This window comes from Haemorhous mexicanus, chromosome 2 (assembly GCF_027477595.1).
Source record: "Haemorhous mexicanus isolate bHaeMex1 chromosome 2, bHaeMex1.pri, whole genome shotgun sequence".
Lineage (NCBI taxonomy): Eukaryota > Metazoa > Chordata > Aves > Passeriformes > Fringillidae > Haemorhous > Haemorhous mexicanus.
The window spans coordinates 25,495,066-25,515,695 of NC_082342.1; the positions used below are offsets into that span (position 1 = coordinate 25,495,066).

Genomic DNA, 20,630 nt, shown 5'->3' on the forward strand with positions numbered 1-20,630 from the left:
GGTGCCAAGGAAAAAGACAACACCAAAAGAAATACCACCACTCATGTGCTGACAGTGCTAACAAAGATGTCTCTAGGACAAGAGCTGTGCAGCCTAAGGAAAACACCAGCAAAGCTGAACACAACACAAATGGACATCACATGTAGACACTGCAGAATATGGTACAGCACAAGGGACACAAAGATCAGTATCTACATTTTTCAGAAACAACAGCAGACAGCAAGAGATTCAAGCAATGCTAACCCACAAGCAGTTGAATGAGGAGAAGGTGGGAGGCCCTTCTGAACTGCAGTCCACACTTCCATCTATATTGAATTGCCTTCCCCAGTTACCAGCTCTATTTCTCTCAGCACAAACAAGTGTTAGTTACCTGCATCATCTGAGACATGGTTTCATTGCCATAATAGTGCAAAGAACTATTTCTGTCATTGAAGTCGTACTTGAAGCCTGCCAGGTGGACTTCATGGCATATGTGAAATGCCAGTGTAATGGCAATTAGCCCCGTTGTTGGATGCTTGGGTTTCTGCAACAAAATACAAAGACAAGACACACATACATACCTGACAGCCTGATTGGAACTGCAAACTTAAGAACAGAGACAAGGGCAATCAGGCAACCTGGGTCTTCTACAGATGTTTCGTTTCAGAGGTTGATCCCCTCCTGTCTAAAGAAATAAGGTACTGCCCCCACAGGCTTCCCATGATAAGGGTGTCTGTCATGCCAGCCCCACAGGCATCCCTGGAATTCCTTTGTTTCTAGTGGGGGCTGAGCCCACAGAGTAGCCCTTCCCCTCACAGAGGCATCAGGAGGTCTCCCCATTGCTCTGCACAGCTACTTTCAAAAAATTGGGCAGGCTTCACTACCCTGGAAAACAATTTACAACCCCCTCAAATTTGACTGAATTATGAGATGTGTTCAGAAGTTGCCACACGATGGAGATCCAGATGAACAGAACACAATATGATAAAATTTTCATAGCAACAAACTAAAAAAGCATGAAGGCTATGACTACAGAAATTTGACTGAATTTGCATTTCTTCAAAGCAGGGAAATTCCAGAAGAACTTTGCTTTAGACCTTCCCATGCTATCCCCATTAGAAGAAACAAAATTGTAAATAAAATTATTTCTTCCTACAATAGGTTTTGAAGCAAATGCAATGTAAAATGAAGAGCATGTCATAAACAGGTTTTAACTGTGCAAAATAAAGAGCACCTAACCAAAAGGTAGCATTTCTCACAAAAGCACAGAAGAACTCCATGTAACTATCTGCCCTATCTTGTGTTCAGATACATTACTTCCTTAGTACCAGCTACCAGCAGAGGCTAATATGATATGGGGAAGTAAACAAGGAATGCTTTTTTAGAGAGAGATAAACTCATTCATTTGACCATGATGAAGCTAAGGTGAAAAGGTGTCCCCAGAAATGGACAAAACTTTCAGGCACCAATACCCTTCTCAGCTAAAGAAAGATTTTTCTCAGAGAGCAAATGAGCTATCATATGCTCTTAGTAGCTGCAGTCAAACCTCAAACTGAGCACAAAGTCACGGGCTTTTTTTTTCCAATGCTGACCCCAAGGCTCAGTTTGTTTCTGAAAAAGATGCAGACAAACCAGTATGAGACAACTCTGTGCATAGAAAAGGCAGATGAACTCAACGTACTTCTTTGTGACAACACTTCGTGTGACAACACAAAAAATCCCCAGGAAGAAGTGACTATTCTCAGCTCTTTAAAGCCTAACTGCAGTCACAGAAAGGAACTATCGCCTTTTATGGAAAAATTTTTGGTACCTTGAAGCAACTCTTGGAGTATTCCAGAAATAGTATCTGCTTAAAATGTGCACTATGCCCAGGGCTCCTGCCAGTTAGCAAAATAACTTTCTGCCTTAGGGGCCCAACATCATAAACTTAGTGATGACTCCGTTGCAACATCCATAATAAACAGGACCCCAAAACTACGGCAGGAATGCTACATGTGAGGATTTAGAGCTATTTTGAAGTACCAGGAATACCACAGGTTGTAACTACCTCTGTTCACCTGTAGGTATCATAAAATTAACTTCAAAAAAATATCATTTAAAAGCAACTACTTTTAAACTGTACTATATCTTGCAATATCCAAATATCCTTCGCCTGTAATTAACTATTTTCAGCCTACTTAATGGGAATAGGCACAGCCCTGAAATGACTCCACTACACTTTGTGAATTTAGTGGTGCTGGGGCAACACATCTGATTTTATTCCCAGCTCTACTAACAACCAGAAATGCTTGCTGGCTATGCACTAATGTGCTCACTGGGAACATGAGACTGCTTTAATGGAAAAGGCAGGGACAGCAGGGAAAGAAACAGTGGTTGCTGGCATGTCCTGCAGGCAGAGGGGGCTGAAGCACAGGACAGCGAAGGCAGCACCAGCCATTCTCAGGGACAAGCAATAGTACAGAGGGCCCCGGTGTGAGACCTTCCTGCCCACAGAGCCTGTGGTGTGACCTGCAGCCTAACCAAGCTGTGCCAGGGCCACTGCAGATGTGCAGGCTCCTGTTATCTCCCAGTCACAGCCCACCTCTGAGATGGGAGGAAAAGGAAGGAAGAGCATGCTTGAGATTGATCACTGCTGTACAGGGGTGAGGAACTGCAAAACCCCTGGCACGCAGTAAGTACGGAGGTCACAGAAGGGGACTCTAGGTCTGTGCAGGGGCACTCAAAGGCAGGAGAAGAGCAAAGGGACCTGTGCCTCCGTACCAGCTAACACCATGCACATCTCTCTGACTCACTGACAGCACTGCTTTTAATGTCCACTCCCACTGAGAGAGGAGCCCCAGAAGAGTCAGGAAAGACTTCTGGACCCATGGAGGCCATGTGCCATGGGTCTGTGGCCATTTAGGAGATTAGTCAGGCATTCAATTACTATGCTGCTTTCTTGCCACCCTTGGCTGAAAACCTGAAATGCCAGAGGTCCAAGCAAGCACATACGAAAATGGCTATTCCAGTCTGAGAGTTAGTAAGGGAGAAAAAAACCACTATTAGGCTCAGAAAACAGAAAGAAATTTTAGAAAGAGGTATAGAACCTACCCCCATGTCACCTGTTCAGTATTAAAAAGAGTAAACCAGAAAAAAAATTGTGGCAGATACTCCACAGTGGCAGCCTGCTGACATTTCCACATGCGTCACTTGGGTGGTGTTGGCGAAGTGGGGATGTAACCCCAGGTAACTGTCTCTGTGCTAAATAGCACATGGCTGATCCTGACTGCACAAGGGAGGTTCCCAGCTTGAAGCATTACCTTTCATCAAAAAACATTTTCCATCAAGAACTGACAATTAAAATCTATTTTTATGTCCAAATTGCTGGTTAGATCATTACAATGCTTGGCATCAAATCAGTAAGTACAACCATGCTGCCAGACATTCATCATTAGCACAGGGCTGGAATATCTTCTGTGTTCCTTAGTCCCTTCCCTAGTCCCAGGAGTCTGAAATTGCAGAGTGACAGAAATACCAGTTTTCTGGGGTTTGGAGGGGAAGGTTTGTTTGGTGTGGGGTTATTTTTGGTGTTTTGGTTTTTGGTGGAGGTTTCATTGTTTGTTTGGGTTATTTTGTCTGTTTTTTGTTTGCCTTGGGTTTTTTTTAAGAAAACCACCCAAAATTCATATCCAGACTCCCAATTATTTCTAGAAGCTCTTTGGATCTGTCATGCTGCATTATCTGCCAGTCTTCCCCAGTAAAGGCATTTTGTCTGTCTGGAAAGCAGCTTCATTTCATACCAATGACAGAACCCATAAAAAGGTACTTTTGGTACACAGAGCTAGCCACTCTGTGTTTCATTTTCCCATCTTCTTAAACCACCATCTAAATGGCAAACTACTTTAATGCAAACCTAAAGGGTTTTCTACATTACAGTCTACTGTAATAAAGATATAATTGCCTCTAAATACATATTTGGTTGCACAAAACTAGAAGAGACAAAGGAAAAAGCATACCTCCTTCTTAGGAAACCTTGTTGGGAAATGAAGCCACTCATAAGCAGCTTTCCTGGTGATGCTGGGATCAAGAATCCTGATTTGACTCGATTTGTAGATCATATTCAGAGCTGGTTTCTTCCAAAAGCCCTTCGTGCTCTGTGGCAGGCAAGTAAATACACATTTTTAACAATGGAAAACAGTTGAATTTAGTTTTTCAGCAACTCTAACCAGTGTAAACTCCAAGAGCATGAGGTTAAAGAAGGCCTCATCTCCCTAAGTTCAAAACCACCTGCTCCTGTAACAGGAAACGGACTGCTGCAGCCGTAGCCAGCTGGCTGGAAAACAGCTTTGCAGAATGGTCCCTGTTGAACAACATGTACCAACAATATGCCCTGGAGGCCATAAAGCTCACTGTGTGCTGGCCATGTTAGTAAGAGCATAGGCAACAGGCAGACAGAAGTTGCTATTATTCTCAACTACTTTGCACTGTGCCCTTTCTGCAGTCCCATAAATGCTGTGTTGGGCTCCCCCTCTGTGCAGGAGAGTGTCAAACAGCAGAAGTCACTACAACAGCCAAGGGGCCAGAGCTCACAGCAAACAAAAAGGGTCTGAGTAGGCTGGGTTTGTTCAGCCCATCATCTACTATCTGGAAGGGGTTAACGAAGATGAGATCACACTCTTCTCAGAAGCACACAGTGAAAGGACAAGGAGAAATTTTCTCCTGCAAGTGTGCTGAAGCACTGAAATGCAGTTTGTAGAAATATCCTTGGAAATACTCAAAATTTTCTCAGACAGTGCCATGAGAACCCAGTATGACTTTGAACCTGGTCCTTAATCAAGAAGACTCAAAAAGATTTTGGACTTAAGACCTCCTGAGAGAAGTCACTTCTAACATTATTCTGCAATTCCTGCAAGTGCACCGGGTAAAATAATCTGGGAAATGGCTGGAGCATGCATGTTAAAATATCAAACAACACTAGGAAGAGGATAAAAATACATTTCCTAGAGGTAAACTGCTCAGTGGTGAGGAACTGATCAAATATGTGCATTAGAAACAACACAAAGCATTTATGGAAGAGGGATATTAGGTAAACTGACTACAAGGAGATCCAGAGCTTCTCACAGAATTCACAGAATGACTAGATTAGAAGAGACATGAAAGATCACTGAGTCCAACCTATGCCCTAACACCTCAACTAAACCATGGGCACCAAGTGCCTCCCTCTCAGCTGGGAGGACTACAGTTAAAAGCAAATGAGAATTTTACAGAAGAAATGTGTAGCAAGATGAGCCAAGGCACATGAATAATTGAACTCACTATTTTCTGACCACCAAGTATCTCCCAAAGCCACTTCAAGTCCCGCGGTTTGAAGACGATGAGAACAACAGTGGTATTAGGGTCATAGTGGATGGGATCTGAGAAGATAGATTCTGGGTAAGAAAGGCGGAAAGTCGTCCTCCTCCCAACATCCTCTTCGTACCCTATCACAGGGCCATTATTCATTCTGCAGAGGACAGAGGCATAGAGACATCAGTGACTGCCCCACCCGCGTTTCTTCTGGGCAGTGGCTGCCAACACGTGTTATTAGTCTGCAGGACAGACACTGTGTCTGGGTACAGGAAAGTTTAGCAGCCCAGCATTTATGTATCAAATTACACAGCAGAGGAGCAATTATCGGGTGCACTCACCCTCTACACTCAGAGGGATCAAGAACACATGGGAACATGGCCAAGGTGGTTTAGAATACAGTCACACAATTGCTTATCATGTATCACTCAAGCAGAAAGCAAGTCTTCTGATTTGGCTCCAACACACACACACTAGAGAAGGGCAGAGAGAGTACCTGGCCTTGGAGAATTACCCGTTGCTCCATGTACACAAAATGAAAAGGAAATAGCATTTACCTTATTATGACATCATACGAGTCAATTTTCTCCCCTAATGTCTTATTTCGAAGTACTCCTCCATTACCAACCACAACGCACCGTCGACAGGGAATGCTGTGGAACAAAGAGAAGTTTTAATATACGTGACTTCCCTGGTTTCATATTATTAATAATACTTCTGCATGTTAACTGGCTTATTTTTTAAGTGAGATCCTTTATCTTTTGCAGCCCTTGGCCCCTACAAAGATTCAATCCCATATCATGTACTATGGCTGCTTTAAAAAAGAAAAATAAAAAAAAAGGCATATTTCAGGGACTGACAAAGTCCATAACTGGCTTCTCTCTTGTGAAACTGTTTTTACACATCTCCTTTGTCTAGTGGTCTGCAGTTTACGATCACCTAACCGGTTCATGATACGGGTGCCATTTGATAAATTATCTGCCACAGTCCTTCAAACTTGTCCCAGTCTGGAAAAGCTAACTCAGTATTACGGTGCTTCTGCAGTATTATACAACTGCACACCTCCAACACAAAAATGCAGCAAAATTTATGTTCACCTTACAGGTCTATGAACTGTACATGTGAAAAATCTCAGCCCAATGACACATGACAGCTTTACAAATGAATATAGTGCGGATTTCTCTCTCTCTACTTAAAAGGTGCTGTCAAAGTCAAAACATGTTTACACAAGTGACTGTGCATGGTGTCATAGTGTAACAAGATCCCTTGAAGATCAAGATCGATCCCCTAATTAAAGGTTGCATTCTTACATGACCAGATTCAAATTAGACACCATTCCTAGGCCTATAAATACTAAGTGCTAAAAAATAAGATTTTATAATACATCAAATAAAAAGAGAAATTGCGAATTTACAATACATTCAGAGATAAAAGCATGCAAAATAGGTATTGCAGAGATGTTAAACTTATCAAAGTTTAAGGGTAAGGTTTTCAAAGTTACCACAGATTTTTTCAGTGCATATTTAGCTTTTACCCATGTTTCAATGCTAAAAAAAAGGGGGGGAGCTCACAAATAGGCTTCCTGGTTTTTTTACTCATTATATTTTGCCTTTTTAGGGAAGGTTTAAATCAAACACGTGAAACTGTAAACTCAGAATAAGCACATCATTTTTTGTTGTAAAAATGCCTCTTTGTTTACAGCAAAAGCCATTCAATTTGGTTGCAGCAGGAACAACAAGAAAATATGAGTCACCTCACAGTAACACCCCACTCCTTTAGTTCTTTCTTCAAGAAAGAAAAAGGCTCCATGCCACTTCTTGCTCTAGGTTCAGGACACCAAAACTGTGTCACAAAAACCACTATAATTTATATTGAATTCCCAGCATGGCACTTCATGCAAACTAATTAACTTCTTTCGCCTCAAACAGTCCAACCTGTTTTTTCAGCTTAGAGTTATTATTCAATATCAATCAAAACAGCTGGTTCCAGCCAAGACTGAGCAACATCTCAATGTACAAAGCAGTTCCCTGAATTTCCTACAGAATTAACAACTTCTGCAGAGATAGTTGCCTTTGAATATACACACAAACACATACATACATACATATATATATATACACACACATATAAAACCAGTGCTCTAAATGCAGCTTTCAGGGTCGGGTTGCATGAAAAAAGCTAGCATACCTTTCTCTACTGTTTCCTGAACAGCTTAGTAGAAGGCAAGCATTCATTAGAAGACTTCCAGCTAATACCGTAACTCAAGTGACCTGGTATCTTGAAAATCAGAGGGGTGAAAACCTGTTATACCATCCTGTCCGTAGTACACTCACTCCCTCTACACCCCTAAATCACTTCCCTCTCTACTCTTTTTGCCCATTCATTTTCATTTTATTTTTCTATCTAGTCTGAAAGTATCTTAAGAAAGCAGAATGATGAACAGATGCCTCTTACAATTTATAGCAAGAGTAAGAATGCAGAAGTTACCCTTTTCCTGAATTACACCTTGCAGCTTACAGCTATAGCTTAGAGCTCAAAGTAAGGAAGGAAAAAGGAAAACTGGATGAAAAAATGTGATCAGTAAGTGATGAGGGTGGAGTGAGGGAGAGGGGCAAAAAGCACAAGATTAGCATATGGTTGTATCATGTGTCCTGGCATTTACTTTGAGGAGGCACTATTTTTTCTGTTCCTTGTAGATTAACTTAAAGTAATTCCTTATTACATACCTTTCAACTTTTGGAGGAGCTGATTTAAGATACTTGTTCAGCAAGTTAATCTCTAGCAATTGAAATAATGCCTTCCACTCTGGTATACAATTTCCCCTTTCTGTAGTCATGATGCAGCAGGACAAACTCAGGGCATGGAGGGCAAAATAAAATGCGACTTCAGAGCTGAGCAACTGAGGTTTGCTCAGCTACAGAAGTTGTGTACCTGTTCTCAAGGAAAATTCAAGCTTTTTTCTTACTGATGAATGCAGACTAGACTTTGTTTATGACTAAGAGCTGACTAGTACTACTTGGACAGAAAGAGTGAAATTTGAAGTTTAAGTTTTTGAATTACAGTGCCCTTCATAACATGAAAACTCAAAAACAAAGTTATCAGCTGCCATCAAATATCCAATAAAAATCTAAAATTAGTATTTGAACTTTTGAAATAGGTAAAGTCAACAAGCAGATCAAATATGCCTGAAGAAGTGTAAACAAGTACAGTCAAACAAATAGTAGTACTGAGCCCACTAACAACAATAAACAGGGAGGGAAACTGCTTATGTTAAAAACCAGAGCATAGCATCATAGAAAATGAACACATGACAAAGATATAAAAAATATGTAGCAAGGCTGAACTGCATGTAAAGGTTCTTAAATAAACTGATCTTTACTTACACCAGATCACAAGTCAATACACAAATTTTCAGCAGACTGTTACTCCCAGATACTTTAACAACCTCACTTAAAATTCCTTTTCCTGTTTTCAAATTGAACAACCCCAAACACTCAACCTTTCTCGAAGTCAGTATACTGACAAGAAGAGAAATTAGTTTAGATATCTTTAAATGACATCAGCCGTGCTACAAGTAAAATGTAACAGATTGCAATGTCTGGATGTTCGGTAGCACAGTATTTGTGACAGTGACAAATATGAAGACCTTGGCTGTACCAACAGCTGTAGGAACGGTCTGAGTGACAAACAGATTTCCTTTATATGTCAGAGATCTACTAAAAATATAAATAGATGCCAATATAAACACCATGGTAACTGACCTCCAATGTCTGCAGGTAGTAAGTCACTCAAAGCAGTGCCCCATTCAGGTTGTGCACAAAAGCCTCAATCTCAAGGCCAGGCCTTGGCTTATGTATTTTGTTTATAGGGTGAAATGCTTAAAGAAACATTTTCCTAGTCTATAGAAGAAAAACATTGCTAAATGGAAATGTAGCCTCTAAAGGTCAGGTTTGCATCCTCCACATTCCACTGAAATACTGTTTCAGTGGAAAAAGAGAAGAAGATCTCAGACTCCACTCCTTCAACACACCCCCATAGTCACCTGAGGAATGCAAATTATTTCCTTTGAGGTTATTTGATGAAAAGAGGATGCAGAGGTCACATTTTGTTGACTCGGGACTGTGTAAATGTGTTTGTAAGAACTGTTGAGCTCAGAAACCTTAGGGCACTCAGCAAGGAACTGAAGTCACAATCAAACTGAAGTCAATGATACTGTTAATTTCCAAACTCTTTGGGAGAGCACACCTTTACAAAATGAGAATTTGATCTTAGTTTGGGGGGAAAAAAATTCTGTGGCTCACTGTGTACAGTTTTATCTAAGTTGTACACAAATACAGCTATATAAGCACCACAGACTTCACGCTTATCTAGTCTAATATTTGTCTGCCTTAAAAAACATTTATATGGAAATCTGGTTTGTGTTCTGCCAAGGCGGCTGAATTGGACAACAATATTACAGAGCTGCCTAACAATTCTTTATTACTGGAGAACGTTGTTAGGACTAATTCCTAAAGAGTTTCACTTTTATAAGCCACTATATCTCAGCGAAATATATGTATAAAAACTCTTCCTGACTACAGTGATTCATGCCCTAAGAATGCTGTACAAAAAACCTGATGGATCTAGAAAGAATATATTGTAAGAAGTCACTGCCTGCTTGATTTGTTTATATTAATGTCTATTAAATAGTAATAGGTCTCATTTTACTTCAGTACCACTGAAGTATGTTAGTTTTAATGAAATGAAGCACACTTCCCAGAACGACAGACCATATTCTACATCTCAGAGGATCTACATTTAAAGGATGAATACCAATTTCCTCACTTTTCATCTACAGGACAAGCATTTCCCCTTAAAAGGTACAAGCATCTCTGCTTTAGAGCACAAATAATTAAGATCCTAAACTTACAGTTTCAGGGAATTTCTAATATAACATTTGGCACTCTCCTTCAAATTACAGACAAAAGAGCAACTTCTGTCAGCCAATTCTGTATAAATTTACCCCATTATTACACTCCTGATAGAAAATACAGAGTTTTACTTTTTTCCTTCCTTAAGAGTAAACTTGAACATCCTAGAAACAGACTAAACACAGAGAAAGGTAGGAGTACAGTAGGGAAAAAAAAAAAAAAAAACTCTGTATTAAAACAAATCCTTAGGTTTGAACATATTCCACCCAAGTTTAATTAAACTGTGATTCTGACATTTGGCTTCAAACAGCAATCTTTTATGATCTCTGTAATTAAAAAAACAAAAGTACAGCCAAGCTCAGTATTATTTGCATTCAACTCTATTAAGAAATGTGTATATTAACATCACATCTGGCAGGCTGTCAGCCCATTTGCTACACTGCAAATCTAAGGAGCCATTTGCATCACTTTGTAAACACAGGACTTTAGTCTACTTGCCAACCCTGCCTGTAAAAAATCCCAACAAAAGCCAAGCAAAAAACAAGACACACAAAGGCCCTCCAAAACAACAATTGGCAGACATGGCTTCCAACAAGAGATTTATTCTACTTAAAAATTTAATCTAATTTAATCTATCTAATCCACAGGAAGCAAGTTATCTCAGGCATGCTCCCTTCTGCGCCACACCCTTGTTACTTCCAAAAGGACCGACAGCCTTTCCTGTCTTCCTAGGTCTCCCTCATCCAGAAGGAAAAGGAAACTGAGTGTATGTAGGAACAAGGGTGCACAGCAGCCAGCAGATCAGAGGCACAGGGATATGCCCAAGATTTGTTCTGCTTAGAAGGAGACATTGGTTTGTACCTGCTTATCTCAAAGATTCTCCATCTTACACTGAATTTGCAAGTGGAGGTCACATTCAATCTAAGTATGAAAAGATACTACAGGAAGATGGGACTGCATTCAGCTGGTGAATTTCTAAAACACTTATAAAAGGAAATTTCTAAGTTAAAGCTCTCTCCCAGACTAATTTTTCTTCCATGCTTGTACTACTGAAGTGTAAAACCAAGCCTACTGAAACCTTGGAATCAGCTACACAGAGCTTGGACCCTCTAAGTCTGCTCTAACTACATGTCTTGACTAATTTGAGCAATTTCAGGATAACCCCACAGCCACTCCTTTTCAGATAAGTGCTAAATATTAAAAATGCAACTAAGAGAAACAGTAGCAAATAAACCATCTCACCTGTCTTCTTCACTGGAAAGGCCACAGTTCTGCAGTCTTGAGAGAGCTAAACGAAAAAATTGCTCTAAAAAGCAAATATAAATAAGACTAATGAAAACACTCAGTATTTGCAACACAAAAATAAGCATGCCACACTGACCACAATGTTTTTAAACACAGTAGTGCACTGTGCATAAAAACATCAAAGTCAGAACACTTGGAACTTAGTGCCACAGATCAATCAATGCTGCCAAAGAAATTGAGGTTTATCACAGCTCCACTCTGAGTTTTTTCTGCCTTAAAATACAAAATAGCATGAGATCTGTATTAAAAAAAAAATCTTAGTTACAGTAAATAAGAATTGGAAGAATTTGCAAGATCCACATCCACTGACTTCTGTTCTTCTTCTACCCACCTTCAGCTGACTCGAGAGTGTTCATACAGCCAGGAAGAGTAACAGCACTACATATCTTTGGAGAAGACAAATGTGGTGCCAAGCTAGACAGAGACACCTTCCCAGCCCACCCCTGGTGGGCAGGCTCCTGCTGGACACTTAATTTGCCTCAGAGGAGAAATCAACTCATTCCACTGATGGAGAGCAAATCAAAAGTCTAAAGCCCAGATTAGTAAGGTGCACTGTTAGTGTTAGAAACTCTGAAATTTGAGACTTTACAACCCTTTCCAAAAGGGTGGCTAAGACTCTTAGGGTGTCAGCCCTATTTACTCTAGCCTGACGAACATGGGCAGTGGTCATGTGCCAGCAAATCTTTCAACAGGTCCAGCAGCCAGGCAGTGTCATCAATTCCCCCCTGTGGCCCCTTCCACAGCAGGAGCAGCAAGCTCAATGTCGTGGTTTAGCCCCAGATGGCAATTAAGCGCCACAGAGCCACTGAGTCTCCACCACTTGAAAGGTAGGAGAATCAGAAAAAGCTAACATTTGTATGGAAAAGGAAAGCGAAAGGGGAAAACCCAAGAAAAACAAGTGATGGAGAATATATTTGCTCACCACCTACTGACTGATCCAAGCTCCCAGGCAGCAACCAGCCCCTCCTGTTTAAGTATTGACATGTTATATGAAACAGAATAGCCATTTTCCACCTGGGGTCAATTGTCCTGGTAATCCTCACCTCGGCTTCTTCTGCACCTGCTCACTGGCAGAGCTCCATGGGAAACATCCTTGACTCAGAGTAAGCACTACTTAGCAACAATTAAAACATCCATGTGTTGTCAACATTATTCCCATGCTGAATCCCAAACACAGTACTGCACCCCCTACTAAGAAGAAAATTAACTCTGTTCAAGTCAAGACCAGGACAGCAAAAGGAAAATTTCCCTGATGGAACTGCCTAAACCTGAGGACTTCTGCCTCAGTAGGACTCTGGGTTCCAACCAGTTTAGGTGTGCTGATTGAAATCCATCACACTGACTCAGTATTTCCCGTTGCAAAGCATAGCTGAGTATCTTTAGCACTCCAGCCTACATACAAACAGAAGGAAGCTGAATAAGGTCCACTCTTCCTCACCCACACCTTTTTGGAGCTTCTCTGCTAAGAGGGGCAACCCCAACCCAGTGTTTTACTTGTTAAAAACAGGAAGGTGCAAGGTCAGAGGGACTGAACGAAACCATTAAGACACTGCTACACACCCCAAAAGGATTGGCATCAGTGCATAGGAAAGATCAGGTGGCTTTACAAACCATTTAGGTATTTCTGATTAAAAATAAGGTACATGGGAAATACAAACCTGCTCTCTTTATTCCATAAGGTAGTTCAAACTTATTGCTCCCTTGGAACTCTGCCACTCTGATAAAATCATGAGCGCACAGGAATGGGTATATTTTGTCAACACTGAGGAAGGAAAAAGAGAAGAAGTTTCAAAATCGCATGATGTACCTGCATAAGCCAGTAATTCATGCAAGTGCTCTGTAAAAAGCTCTCTCTATACTTACTATATAAATGGTAATTCATTTTTATCATATTATAAACTCATTTTTAAAAGAAAAAAACAACCCATGAACACAGGGAAAGCAAACAGATGATGAAAAAGCATAAGATCTTGTAACAGAAAATATAGGCAAAGAGTGAGATAAAAAGACTTGTCTATTTGTTCAATTTATATAGACTCATTAAAATTGTGTGACTGAAAGCTTACACCATGAGACCACGTATTTAAGAGAATACATAATCCAAAAAGACAGTGAATAACTTCAGTTTTGAAAATAAGAGGTAGAAAGGAAAATTAAGAGTTATTATTGTACATGGCAATTGAATAAATAAGAACAGGGTTTGAAGCAAGGTGTTTTAAATTGAAAATACCATCTCCTGATTTGAGCTGCACTCCTATTCCAAACAAGTGACATTGTATGACTGTGCTGACATAAGTAAGTTTTTTGGGGCAACAGGGGTGTATCCCAGCAGAAAAAAAGTATGGAGTTCTCATGTCCACATTACATACATCTTGGGTATTTTATATTCTGGACTAACTCTAGAAGGGTCCCAGCCCTTAGCAGCTGCACCACATGGGCTGTGCTCCTGCAGTACATCTTCTGGCCTAAACAGATGTCTGAAAGGATCCTAGTGCATTCACACAAGGGCCACCCTGGGATGAGAAGCACGGTGTGTGGGGATCACAAGAAGGTTTGTCTCAAAAGCACAGTCTTCCTGCAAACTAGAACATGATGACATTATACCTTGTAAGTGTCACGCTAAAAAGAATGGGTCACCTCTTTGTTGGAAGACAGGAACCACAGAAAAGGGTCTCTCATAGCAGGGAAGGCACTCCTACTGCCTTAGTGCCAAGTCCACCCCAATGAGTGAACAGCATACACAAACATGTCACATGCTATCATGCCCTTAGCTTCACCTTTGAATTAACTAAGCACGCACTCAGTGTACTGGTTGACTTTGTAAGGATCCTCCATATTAGGTTTTAGATTAAAATGTTAACACAGAAGTATACAGTCATAAGAAAACCTAATCTTAATCATAAAAAGCCCCAGTCAGCACATGACTTGTTTGTCCACTAAGAACATTAACAGCTGTTAAGAAAACCTTCTCTTTCAGTTTCCCTAATCAACTACCTCATTCTTTAAGCTCTATGTGGTAGTCAGAAGATACTGACAGTAAAAAGGAAAAAAAAAAAAAAACAAAACAAAACACTACAGCTCACACACCAAGAAATGGGCCATAGCTTAACTAAGCAAGACCAGCTAGCTTTGAGACATGATGCACTAAATACCCATATTAAATTTAGTAACCTGCTTTGCTGTTCAGAAACAGCTGCTAAGCTTAGACATAATAAATAACTTTCCTACTGAGAAAAGATCCTCAATTCTAGCTTTTCTAGCTCTGGCTCCTTTCCAATAAATAATTCAGCGAGTTTAGAAATCCTTTCAACTTCCCCAGGCTATTACCAAAATACACAGAACACATCTTCAGCTCATGCAAACTGCCTGAATAAAGAAATTACAGAAATGTGTGAGACTGTCCTAGCTGTGCATGTACCTTCTTCTTGCTGGGTACCTCTGAGCCCATTCCTGCCCCTCTGCTGAACACTAGAACTACCCTGCTGCACCCAACACCCAGACAGCCTGGGCACAATCCATGGGCAAGGGAATTAGGATCACCTCACCAGACTAGGAGCTAACTAAAACTCAAAGGCTGCAAGTCTGCTTTGAGTGGCACAAAGTTTACAGGCTTCTATGTGCTTTAAATCCACAACAGCGCAAAAATTATAGCCACATTTTCTTATTAAAAAAAGCACCGGCGGGAAAAAAGGCCACAGTGTCTTTGTGCAGAGGCTTAAGACTCCTTCAGCCAGTTCTTGGTCTAATCTTTCCAAGCTCTCTCATGGCACTACTCAATGTTTGTTCCAAAATGCATAAATAGCCCAGTTCTACCTCAATCAGCACAGCCATTCCTTCCCCATCTCAATTCTCACAAAGACTCACCCTAGTAAAGATTCAAATGCTGGTTTCAGGACACAAGTGTCCAATGCATTCCTCCTCTCGACAGCCGTAGGTGGCAGCCTGCAAAAAAACAATTCCAAATAAATACCAAGACCAGGAATAGGTAGCAGAAACAAGGTAAGGGAAGTTGGACAAATCAAATTAGTAAAAGCTGACTACGGAGTTAAGATCACACCCCAGATTTCATTACTCCCTTCCCCTACGTGATAGAGATGCAACTCTTTAATTGCAGCGCAATTACTTTTACTAGCAAAGGCTTTTATCTCACACTGCTGCTCCAAGGGGAGCTGTGACCTCCCTTGCTCAGCAAGTACCAATGCAGGCATAATCAGAAGTGAGAACTGAGGCCCACCTCCAGAGAAGCAGGACTCCTGGGCTCAATCATCCCTGCAACCACTCCAGATAGCATCCCCATCACTCCTTAGGGAGGAGACAAAGTCTTGTTTGGAGAAGGAAATAGGGTACTTTAACGAAAATTATATTCTTTGGAGATAAGTCATTCCACCCATAATAAGGTAAAGACTTACACTCCTAAGCACACTCCTGACTTGGATATTTAGCCCAATTAATCACAAATACAAAGACCAGAAGGGAAGGTAAAGTTCAGCATGAGCAACATGTGCCGCTGGATTGCATTAAGGACAGAAGGATGAAACCACCACATCAGAACCACAAACCAAAGAGACCATTAAGGTTAACTGATTTTGGTAACCTCAAGCTCTTACATGAATACTGACGCTGAGAAAGCACCCTGTGAAATCTATCAGCTGGCCACTTTGCTGCTTTCCAGCATCAGCCCCACAGATGGCATTTTGCAGCACAGCTTCAGAGAGAAGAGAGGTCTGCTATCAAGTTTTAGCATGGGTGCTCATTAGTCCCACAAATCTAACTGCAAGAAGTCACAAGCATAAGAGCTGCCTATACACACACTTGAACACAACAACAGAAACACACTTCTGGTTTAGTAAGTTTTAAGCACTGAAGTTGCCCTCCAAGCTGTGCTAACTTTGTTCAGGTATAATTCAGAATTGCACAGATTTGAAAATTGTAAGTCAATGTCCTTCCAACAATTCACTGCTTGTTAGAGACAGTTATTTGAAGTGGCCATTAATATTAAACAAACACTGGAAACATAACATGAACAAATTCCTTTTTGACAAACACCCTACTACTGTGTTTATAACAGCAACAGCCACTGGACGCAACTGTACAATTGAGCAGGGAACCTATCAAAAAAGGCTACAGATTTTAGCCTCAATCCCTCCCACCTATCCAAAACCAAAAGAAAACAACAACTCCACCACAAAAATACTCAGCTGCTGAACTTACTGATTGTAACTGATTGTAACTCCACTAGTCACATAGGAAGGAGAAGCCCTCACAGAAGAAGTCTGTCCATAAAAGCTAATCCTGCAAAAAAGGAAATGTCACAACACTGTGGTTTGCTGTAAATAGAAACCACAACAGAAAGCTATTTGTATCAATTGTACACCATAAACAAGATAAAGGGAGCACATTAACCACTACTTTTAAAAGTTATCACTTATCTTCATAACAGTCTGGTCAGTCCTGGTCACACCTGTGCAAAGACCAATGGAAACTCAAGTTCTTCAAGTAAGTTCCCCAAATTTTAGGTCCCAAGCCACCTGTCCTGTGAGCCTGGAGACTCAGTCTCCTGTGAGCCTGAAGCCTCAATGCCCTCAAGGGCTGTTGCTGGGCCTCAACAAATCTCAGCTTTTCAAAAGGTGCCCCCTGCACCTGCAGTTATTCCCATGTGTATAAAAGGCCTCTCCCACATCACTTATCAAACATTTAATGGAACAAACTAGCACTAAGCCCACATGGGGTGGAGGGGAATGTGGACACCTTATTTCTGCACTTCATGTAACTCCTCACCTGCACACCTATTTTCACGAACCTCAGAGGGGCACCCTACCACTGAGGTCCTGACCTCTCCATACAACCAGGCTCAAATTAATTACTAGGTTTGAAAGTGACACAGGAGAACAGGTGACAGGACAAAACAATCATATCGATTTCCTCAGAGTACCAAAAGATCTCAACCACAAAACACACACACTAAGTAGTAATCACTTATGATGATTACTAGCAACACTTATGGAGCAACACAAGAACTCACAGACATGTCTCTCATACAGCCATGAGGTGTCTGCACTCTAAATGAACAAAGTATCATCATACCAATAGAAGTTATTTCTCCACAGATTTCCATGCAGGATACCATACATAACAGCAGCAGCCAGGATAAAAACCAGAAGAATTCGTTTCATGACTAACAAACCTGAAATGTAAAAAAAAAAACAAAGCAGGAAACTGAAACACTAGATGAAATAATGCATGAACTTTCTCTAAAGCATCTGGAAACCCACAAAAGAGAAGTTACTGTTATTATAGACATTTTCTACAACCAGAAGTCCGAGAGCTGATCCCTCCACTTTGGTTTCTCACACAAAGACCCAATGCCAGGAGCTGAATGCTGTTTTGCACCTACCATGTGTGTCTTCTCTGCATAAAAGCATGGGTTCACTCTAGGTTCTCTCCAAGGCCATGTGAGAGTAGAACTCTTCTGTCCACTGGCAGCCATAAGAAACCAGCTGGCCTTTATAGGTGCCTGTGCTTCTCCTGTTTCTTGTGCCACACACTATCAGTTTCCATAATTACACAGTTAAACAAGCATTGGCACAGTGCAGGAAGCAGATAGGCTGATGCTGATGAAACAGAACAGCGTATGAGCTGCCACAAATTTCTACTGCCTTTTTTAGGATCACTGAATGTTCTTAAAGCCCAGTTTTGACATTTAAAGCTGCACTGAAACTATCTGCTTATGCCTGCGCAGTCTTCAGCTACAGACACAAGCCAAACTTCATTGCTCAAGCAACCGAAAAATGTTATTTTCACACATTACAAAGTGAGGAAGAAAAGTTAGGATCCCATCTGTTGAACTTGTGAAATTACGGAGAATTATCAAAGAAAGGATCCATTTTTCAAATAGAGTTTTCGCCTCATTACAGAGTCTAGTAAAAGAAAAACAGAGAAATATCAGAAACACAGATCTGGCAAGACAGACTAAAGGAAAATCTAGTCCTAAATTGCTCACATCTTAAACAGTGAGCAGTCTTATCAGTAGCTGTGAAAGAATCATTGTTGCTTAATCTTGTGAAAGTCCAAAGTAGCCATTCCAGCCACAAGTTACTATGGAAATTTACTTGACAGGTACAGCCTCCTACTATTCCACTTCTCCCCTAACAGTCTCATGATTACTTTACTTGAGTGCAACCAGCCACTACTTCTTTATTCTTCTCCACTCATATCTTGCACCAGAATTTAGTTCTAGAGTTAGAGATTTGGTTTTGTAACAGTACCTACCAGTAACAAAGCCAGGCAATGAACAAAGTAGAATTTATCGACCTTAAGTATATCCTACAGGCTATCCTGCACTATTCTGGAGGAAATACTTCACAGGCTGCAGCTGTTGCAATTCCAACCTTTCAACTCTCTTTGGGAAGTAGCACTGCCACTTTTCAGCTCCAATTCCCTTGACTCTACTTGAAGGATCACTGCAGATTTGTCTGGACAGTTACTCTCAACTTCTAGAGCCATCTCTAAGTTTTTGCAGTAATTCAGTAAGTTTTTCCCTAAAACTCCAAAAATAGTGGAAAACTCACCTATTGGGTTCAGTCATGTGTCATTAACAGCAACTGGCTCATGATCTTGAGTGCCAAGACAAGACACATACAGGACAAGCGAGGGATCAGGCCCAGCAGCATGGGTTTATGAAAGGCAGGTCTGGCTTGACCAGCCTGATCTCCTTGTATGACAGGGTGCCCTGCACAGAGGATGAGGGAAAGGCTGCGTATGCTGGGTACCGAATCCTTCGTAAAGCCTTAGACAGCATTTCCCACAGCATTCTCCTGGACAAACTGGCTGCTCATGGTTTGGACGAGTGTGTCCTCCACTGGGGAAAAAGCTGGCTGGCTGAGCCCAAACACAGGTGGGGAACAGAGTTACATCCAGTTGGCAGCCAGTCAGTAGTGGGGCTCCCAGGGCTCAATCCTCTTTAATATTTTTAAAGAAAACATATGGTCTGGACAAGGGGATTGATTGATTGTCACTTTGCAGTTAACACCAAGCTGAGTGGGAGTATTTATCTGCTAGAGTGCAGGAAGGCTCTGCAGAACAATCTGGACAGGCTGGATCAACATGCCTAGGCCAACTGGAGGAGGTTCAACAAGGCCAAGTTGAACTCCTCTGTCTGGGTCACAACAACCTCAAGCAGCACTACAGGCTGGGGGAAGATTGCTGTCTGGCAGAAAAGAACCTGGGAGTGCTGGTCAGCATTGGCTGAACCTGAGCCAGTGTGTGCCCACATGGCCAAGAAGGCCAATGACATCCTGGCCTGGATCAGCAAATGAGGCCAGTGAGATGAGGGAAGAGACCACTCCCTCCTCTGTTCTCAGGACTGGTGAGGCCGCACCTTGAACCCCCAGTTCAGTTTGGGCCCCTGACTGCAAGACAGACACCAAGGTGCCAGAACAAGTCCAGAGAAGGACAAAGCTGGTGAAGTGTCTGGAGAAGCAGCAGCTCAGTGGGGACCTTGTCACTCTCTACACCACCTGAAATGGATATTTAGTAAGGTGGGAGTCAGTCTCTTCTCCCAGGCAGCAAGTGACAGGAACAGCAGAAACAGCCTCAGCAGCAGCTGACATTTAAAGTAGGTATCAGGAAAAAAAAAAAATCTGAAGGCGTTGTCAAGCACTGAACAGTCTACCCAGGGGAGTGGTTGAGTCACCATTTCTGAAGGTATTTAAAAGATGTCTAGGTGTGACACTTGAGGACATGTTTGAGTGGTGGATCTGGCAGTGCAGGGCTAATGGTTGCACCCCCTGATCTTTTCCAACCTAAATGCTGCTATTATTTACTTGAAAAAGACATTGCACTCTCTAGTAGCCTTTTTCCTTTCACTATTAGTATTTTTACCCCACCTGCTTTGAAAAAGTTTGCCAGAACATCCCACTCAAGTGTTTAGCCTTACTCCCTAATTCAATCAGTGCAAACTTCAGCTAAACAGAACATAACAAACCAGCTGTTTAGATAAAGTTGCTAAACTAGCAATTGATTAAATTGCTGATTTTGCTGACTTCAGTGTAAGAAAGAACCTTGCTGAAGAGTCAGACCAAGCTACAAAACAGAGAAAAGACAAGGAAAAGC

The 20,630-nt window shown here is 41.3% G+C and overlaps 1 protein-coding gene across 12 annotated transcripts in view; it reads right to left on the reverse strand.

Annotated features, from left to right (window-relative positions):
* ST3GAL6 (ST3 beta-galactoside alpha-2,3-sialyltransferase 6) overlaps positions 1-20,630 on the reverse strand; it is a 57,312-nt gene that overhangs the window by 6,012 nt on the left and 30,670 nt on the right. For 6 of the 12 annotated variants that reach the window (XM_059837935.1, XM_059837933.1, XM_059837932.1 and 3 more), the window contains 9 exons: positions 17,604-17,703; positions 16,731-16,811; positions 15,384-15,461; positions 13,178-13,281; positions 11,457-11,520; positions 5,862-5,957; positions 5,275-5,461; positions 3,975-4,112; positions 371-523 (listed from right to left, as the gene is read on the reverse strand). In XM_059837935.1, the coding sequence (XP_059693918.1) occupies positions 371-523; positions 3,975-4,112; positions 5,275-5,461; positions 5,862-5,957; positions 11,457-11,520; positions 13,178-13,281; positions 15,384-15,461; positions 16,731-16,811; positions 17,604-17,692 (990 nt within the window). In that variant the 5' untranslated portion in view covers positions 17,693-17,703. Of the gene's footprint in view, positions 1-370; positions 524-3,974; positions 4,113-5,274; positions 5,462-5,861; positions 5,958-7,491; positions 7,582-11,456; positions 11,521-13,177; positions 13,282-15,383; positions 15,462-16,730; positions 16,812-17,603; positions 17,704-17,913; positions 17,934-20,630 lie in introns of those variants that run through there. The other 6 variants (XM_059837939.1, XM_059837938.1, XM_059837930.1 and 3 more) reach the window with 3 other exon arrangements.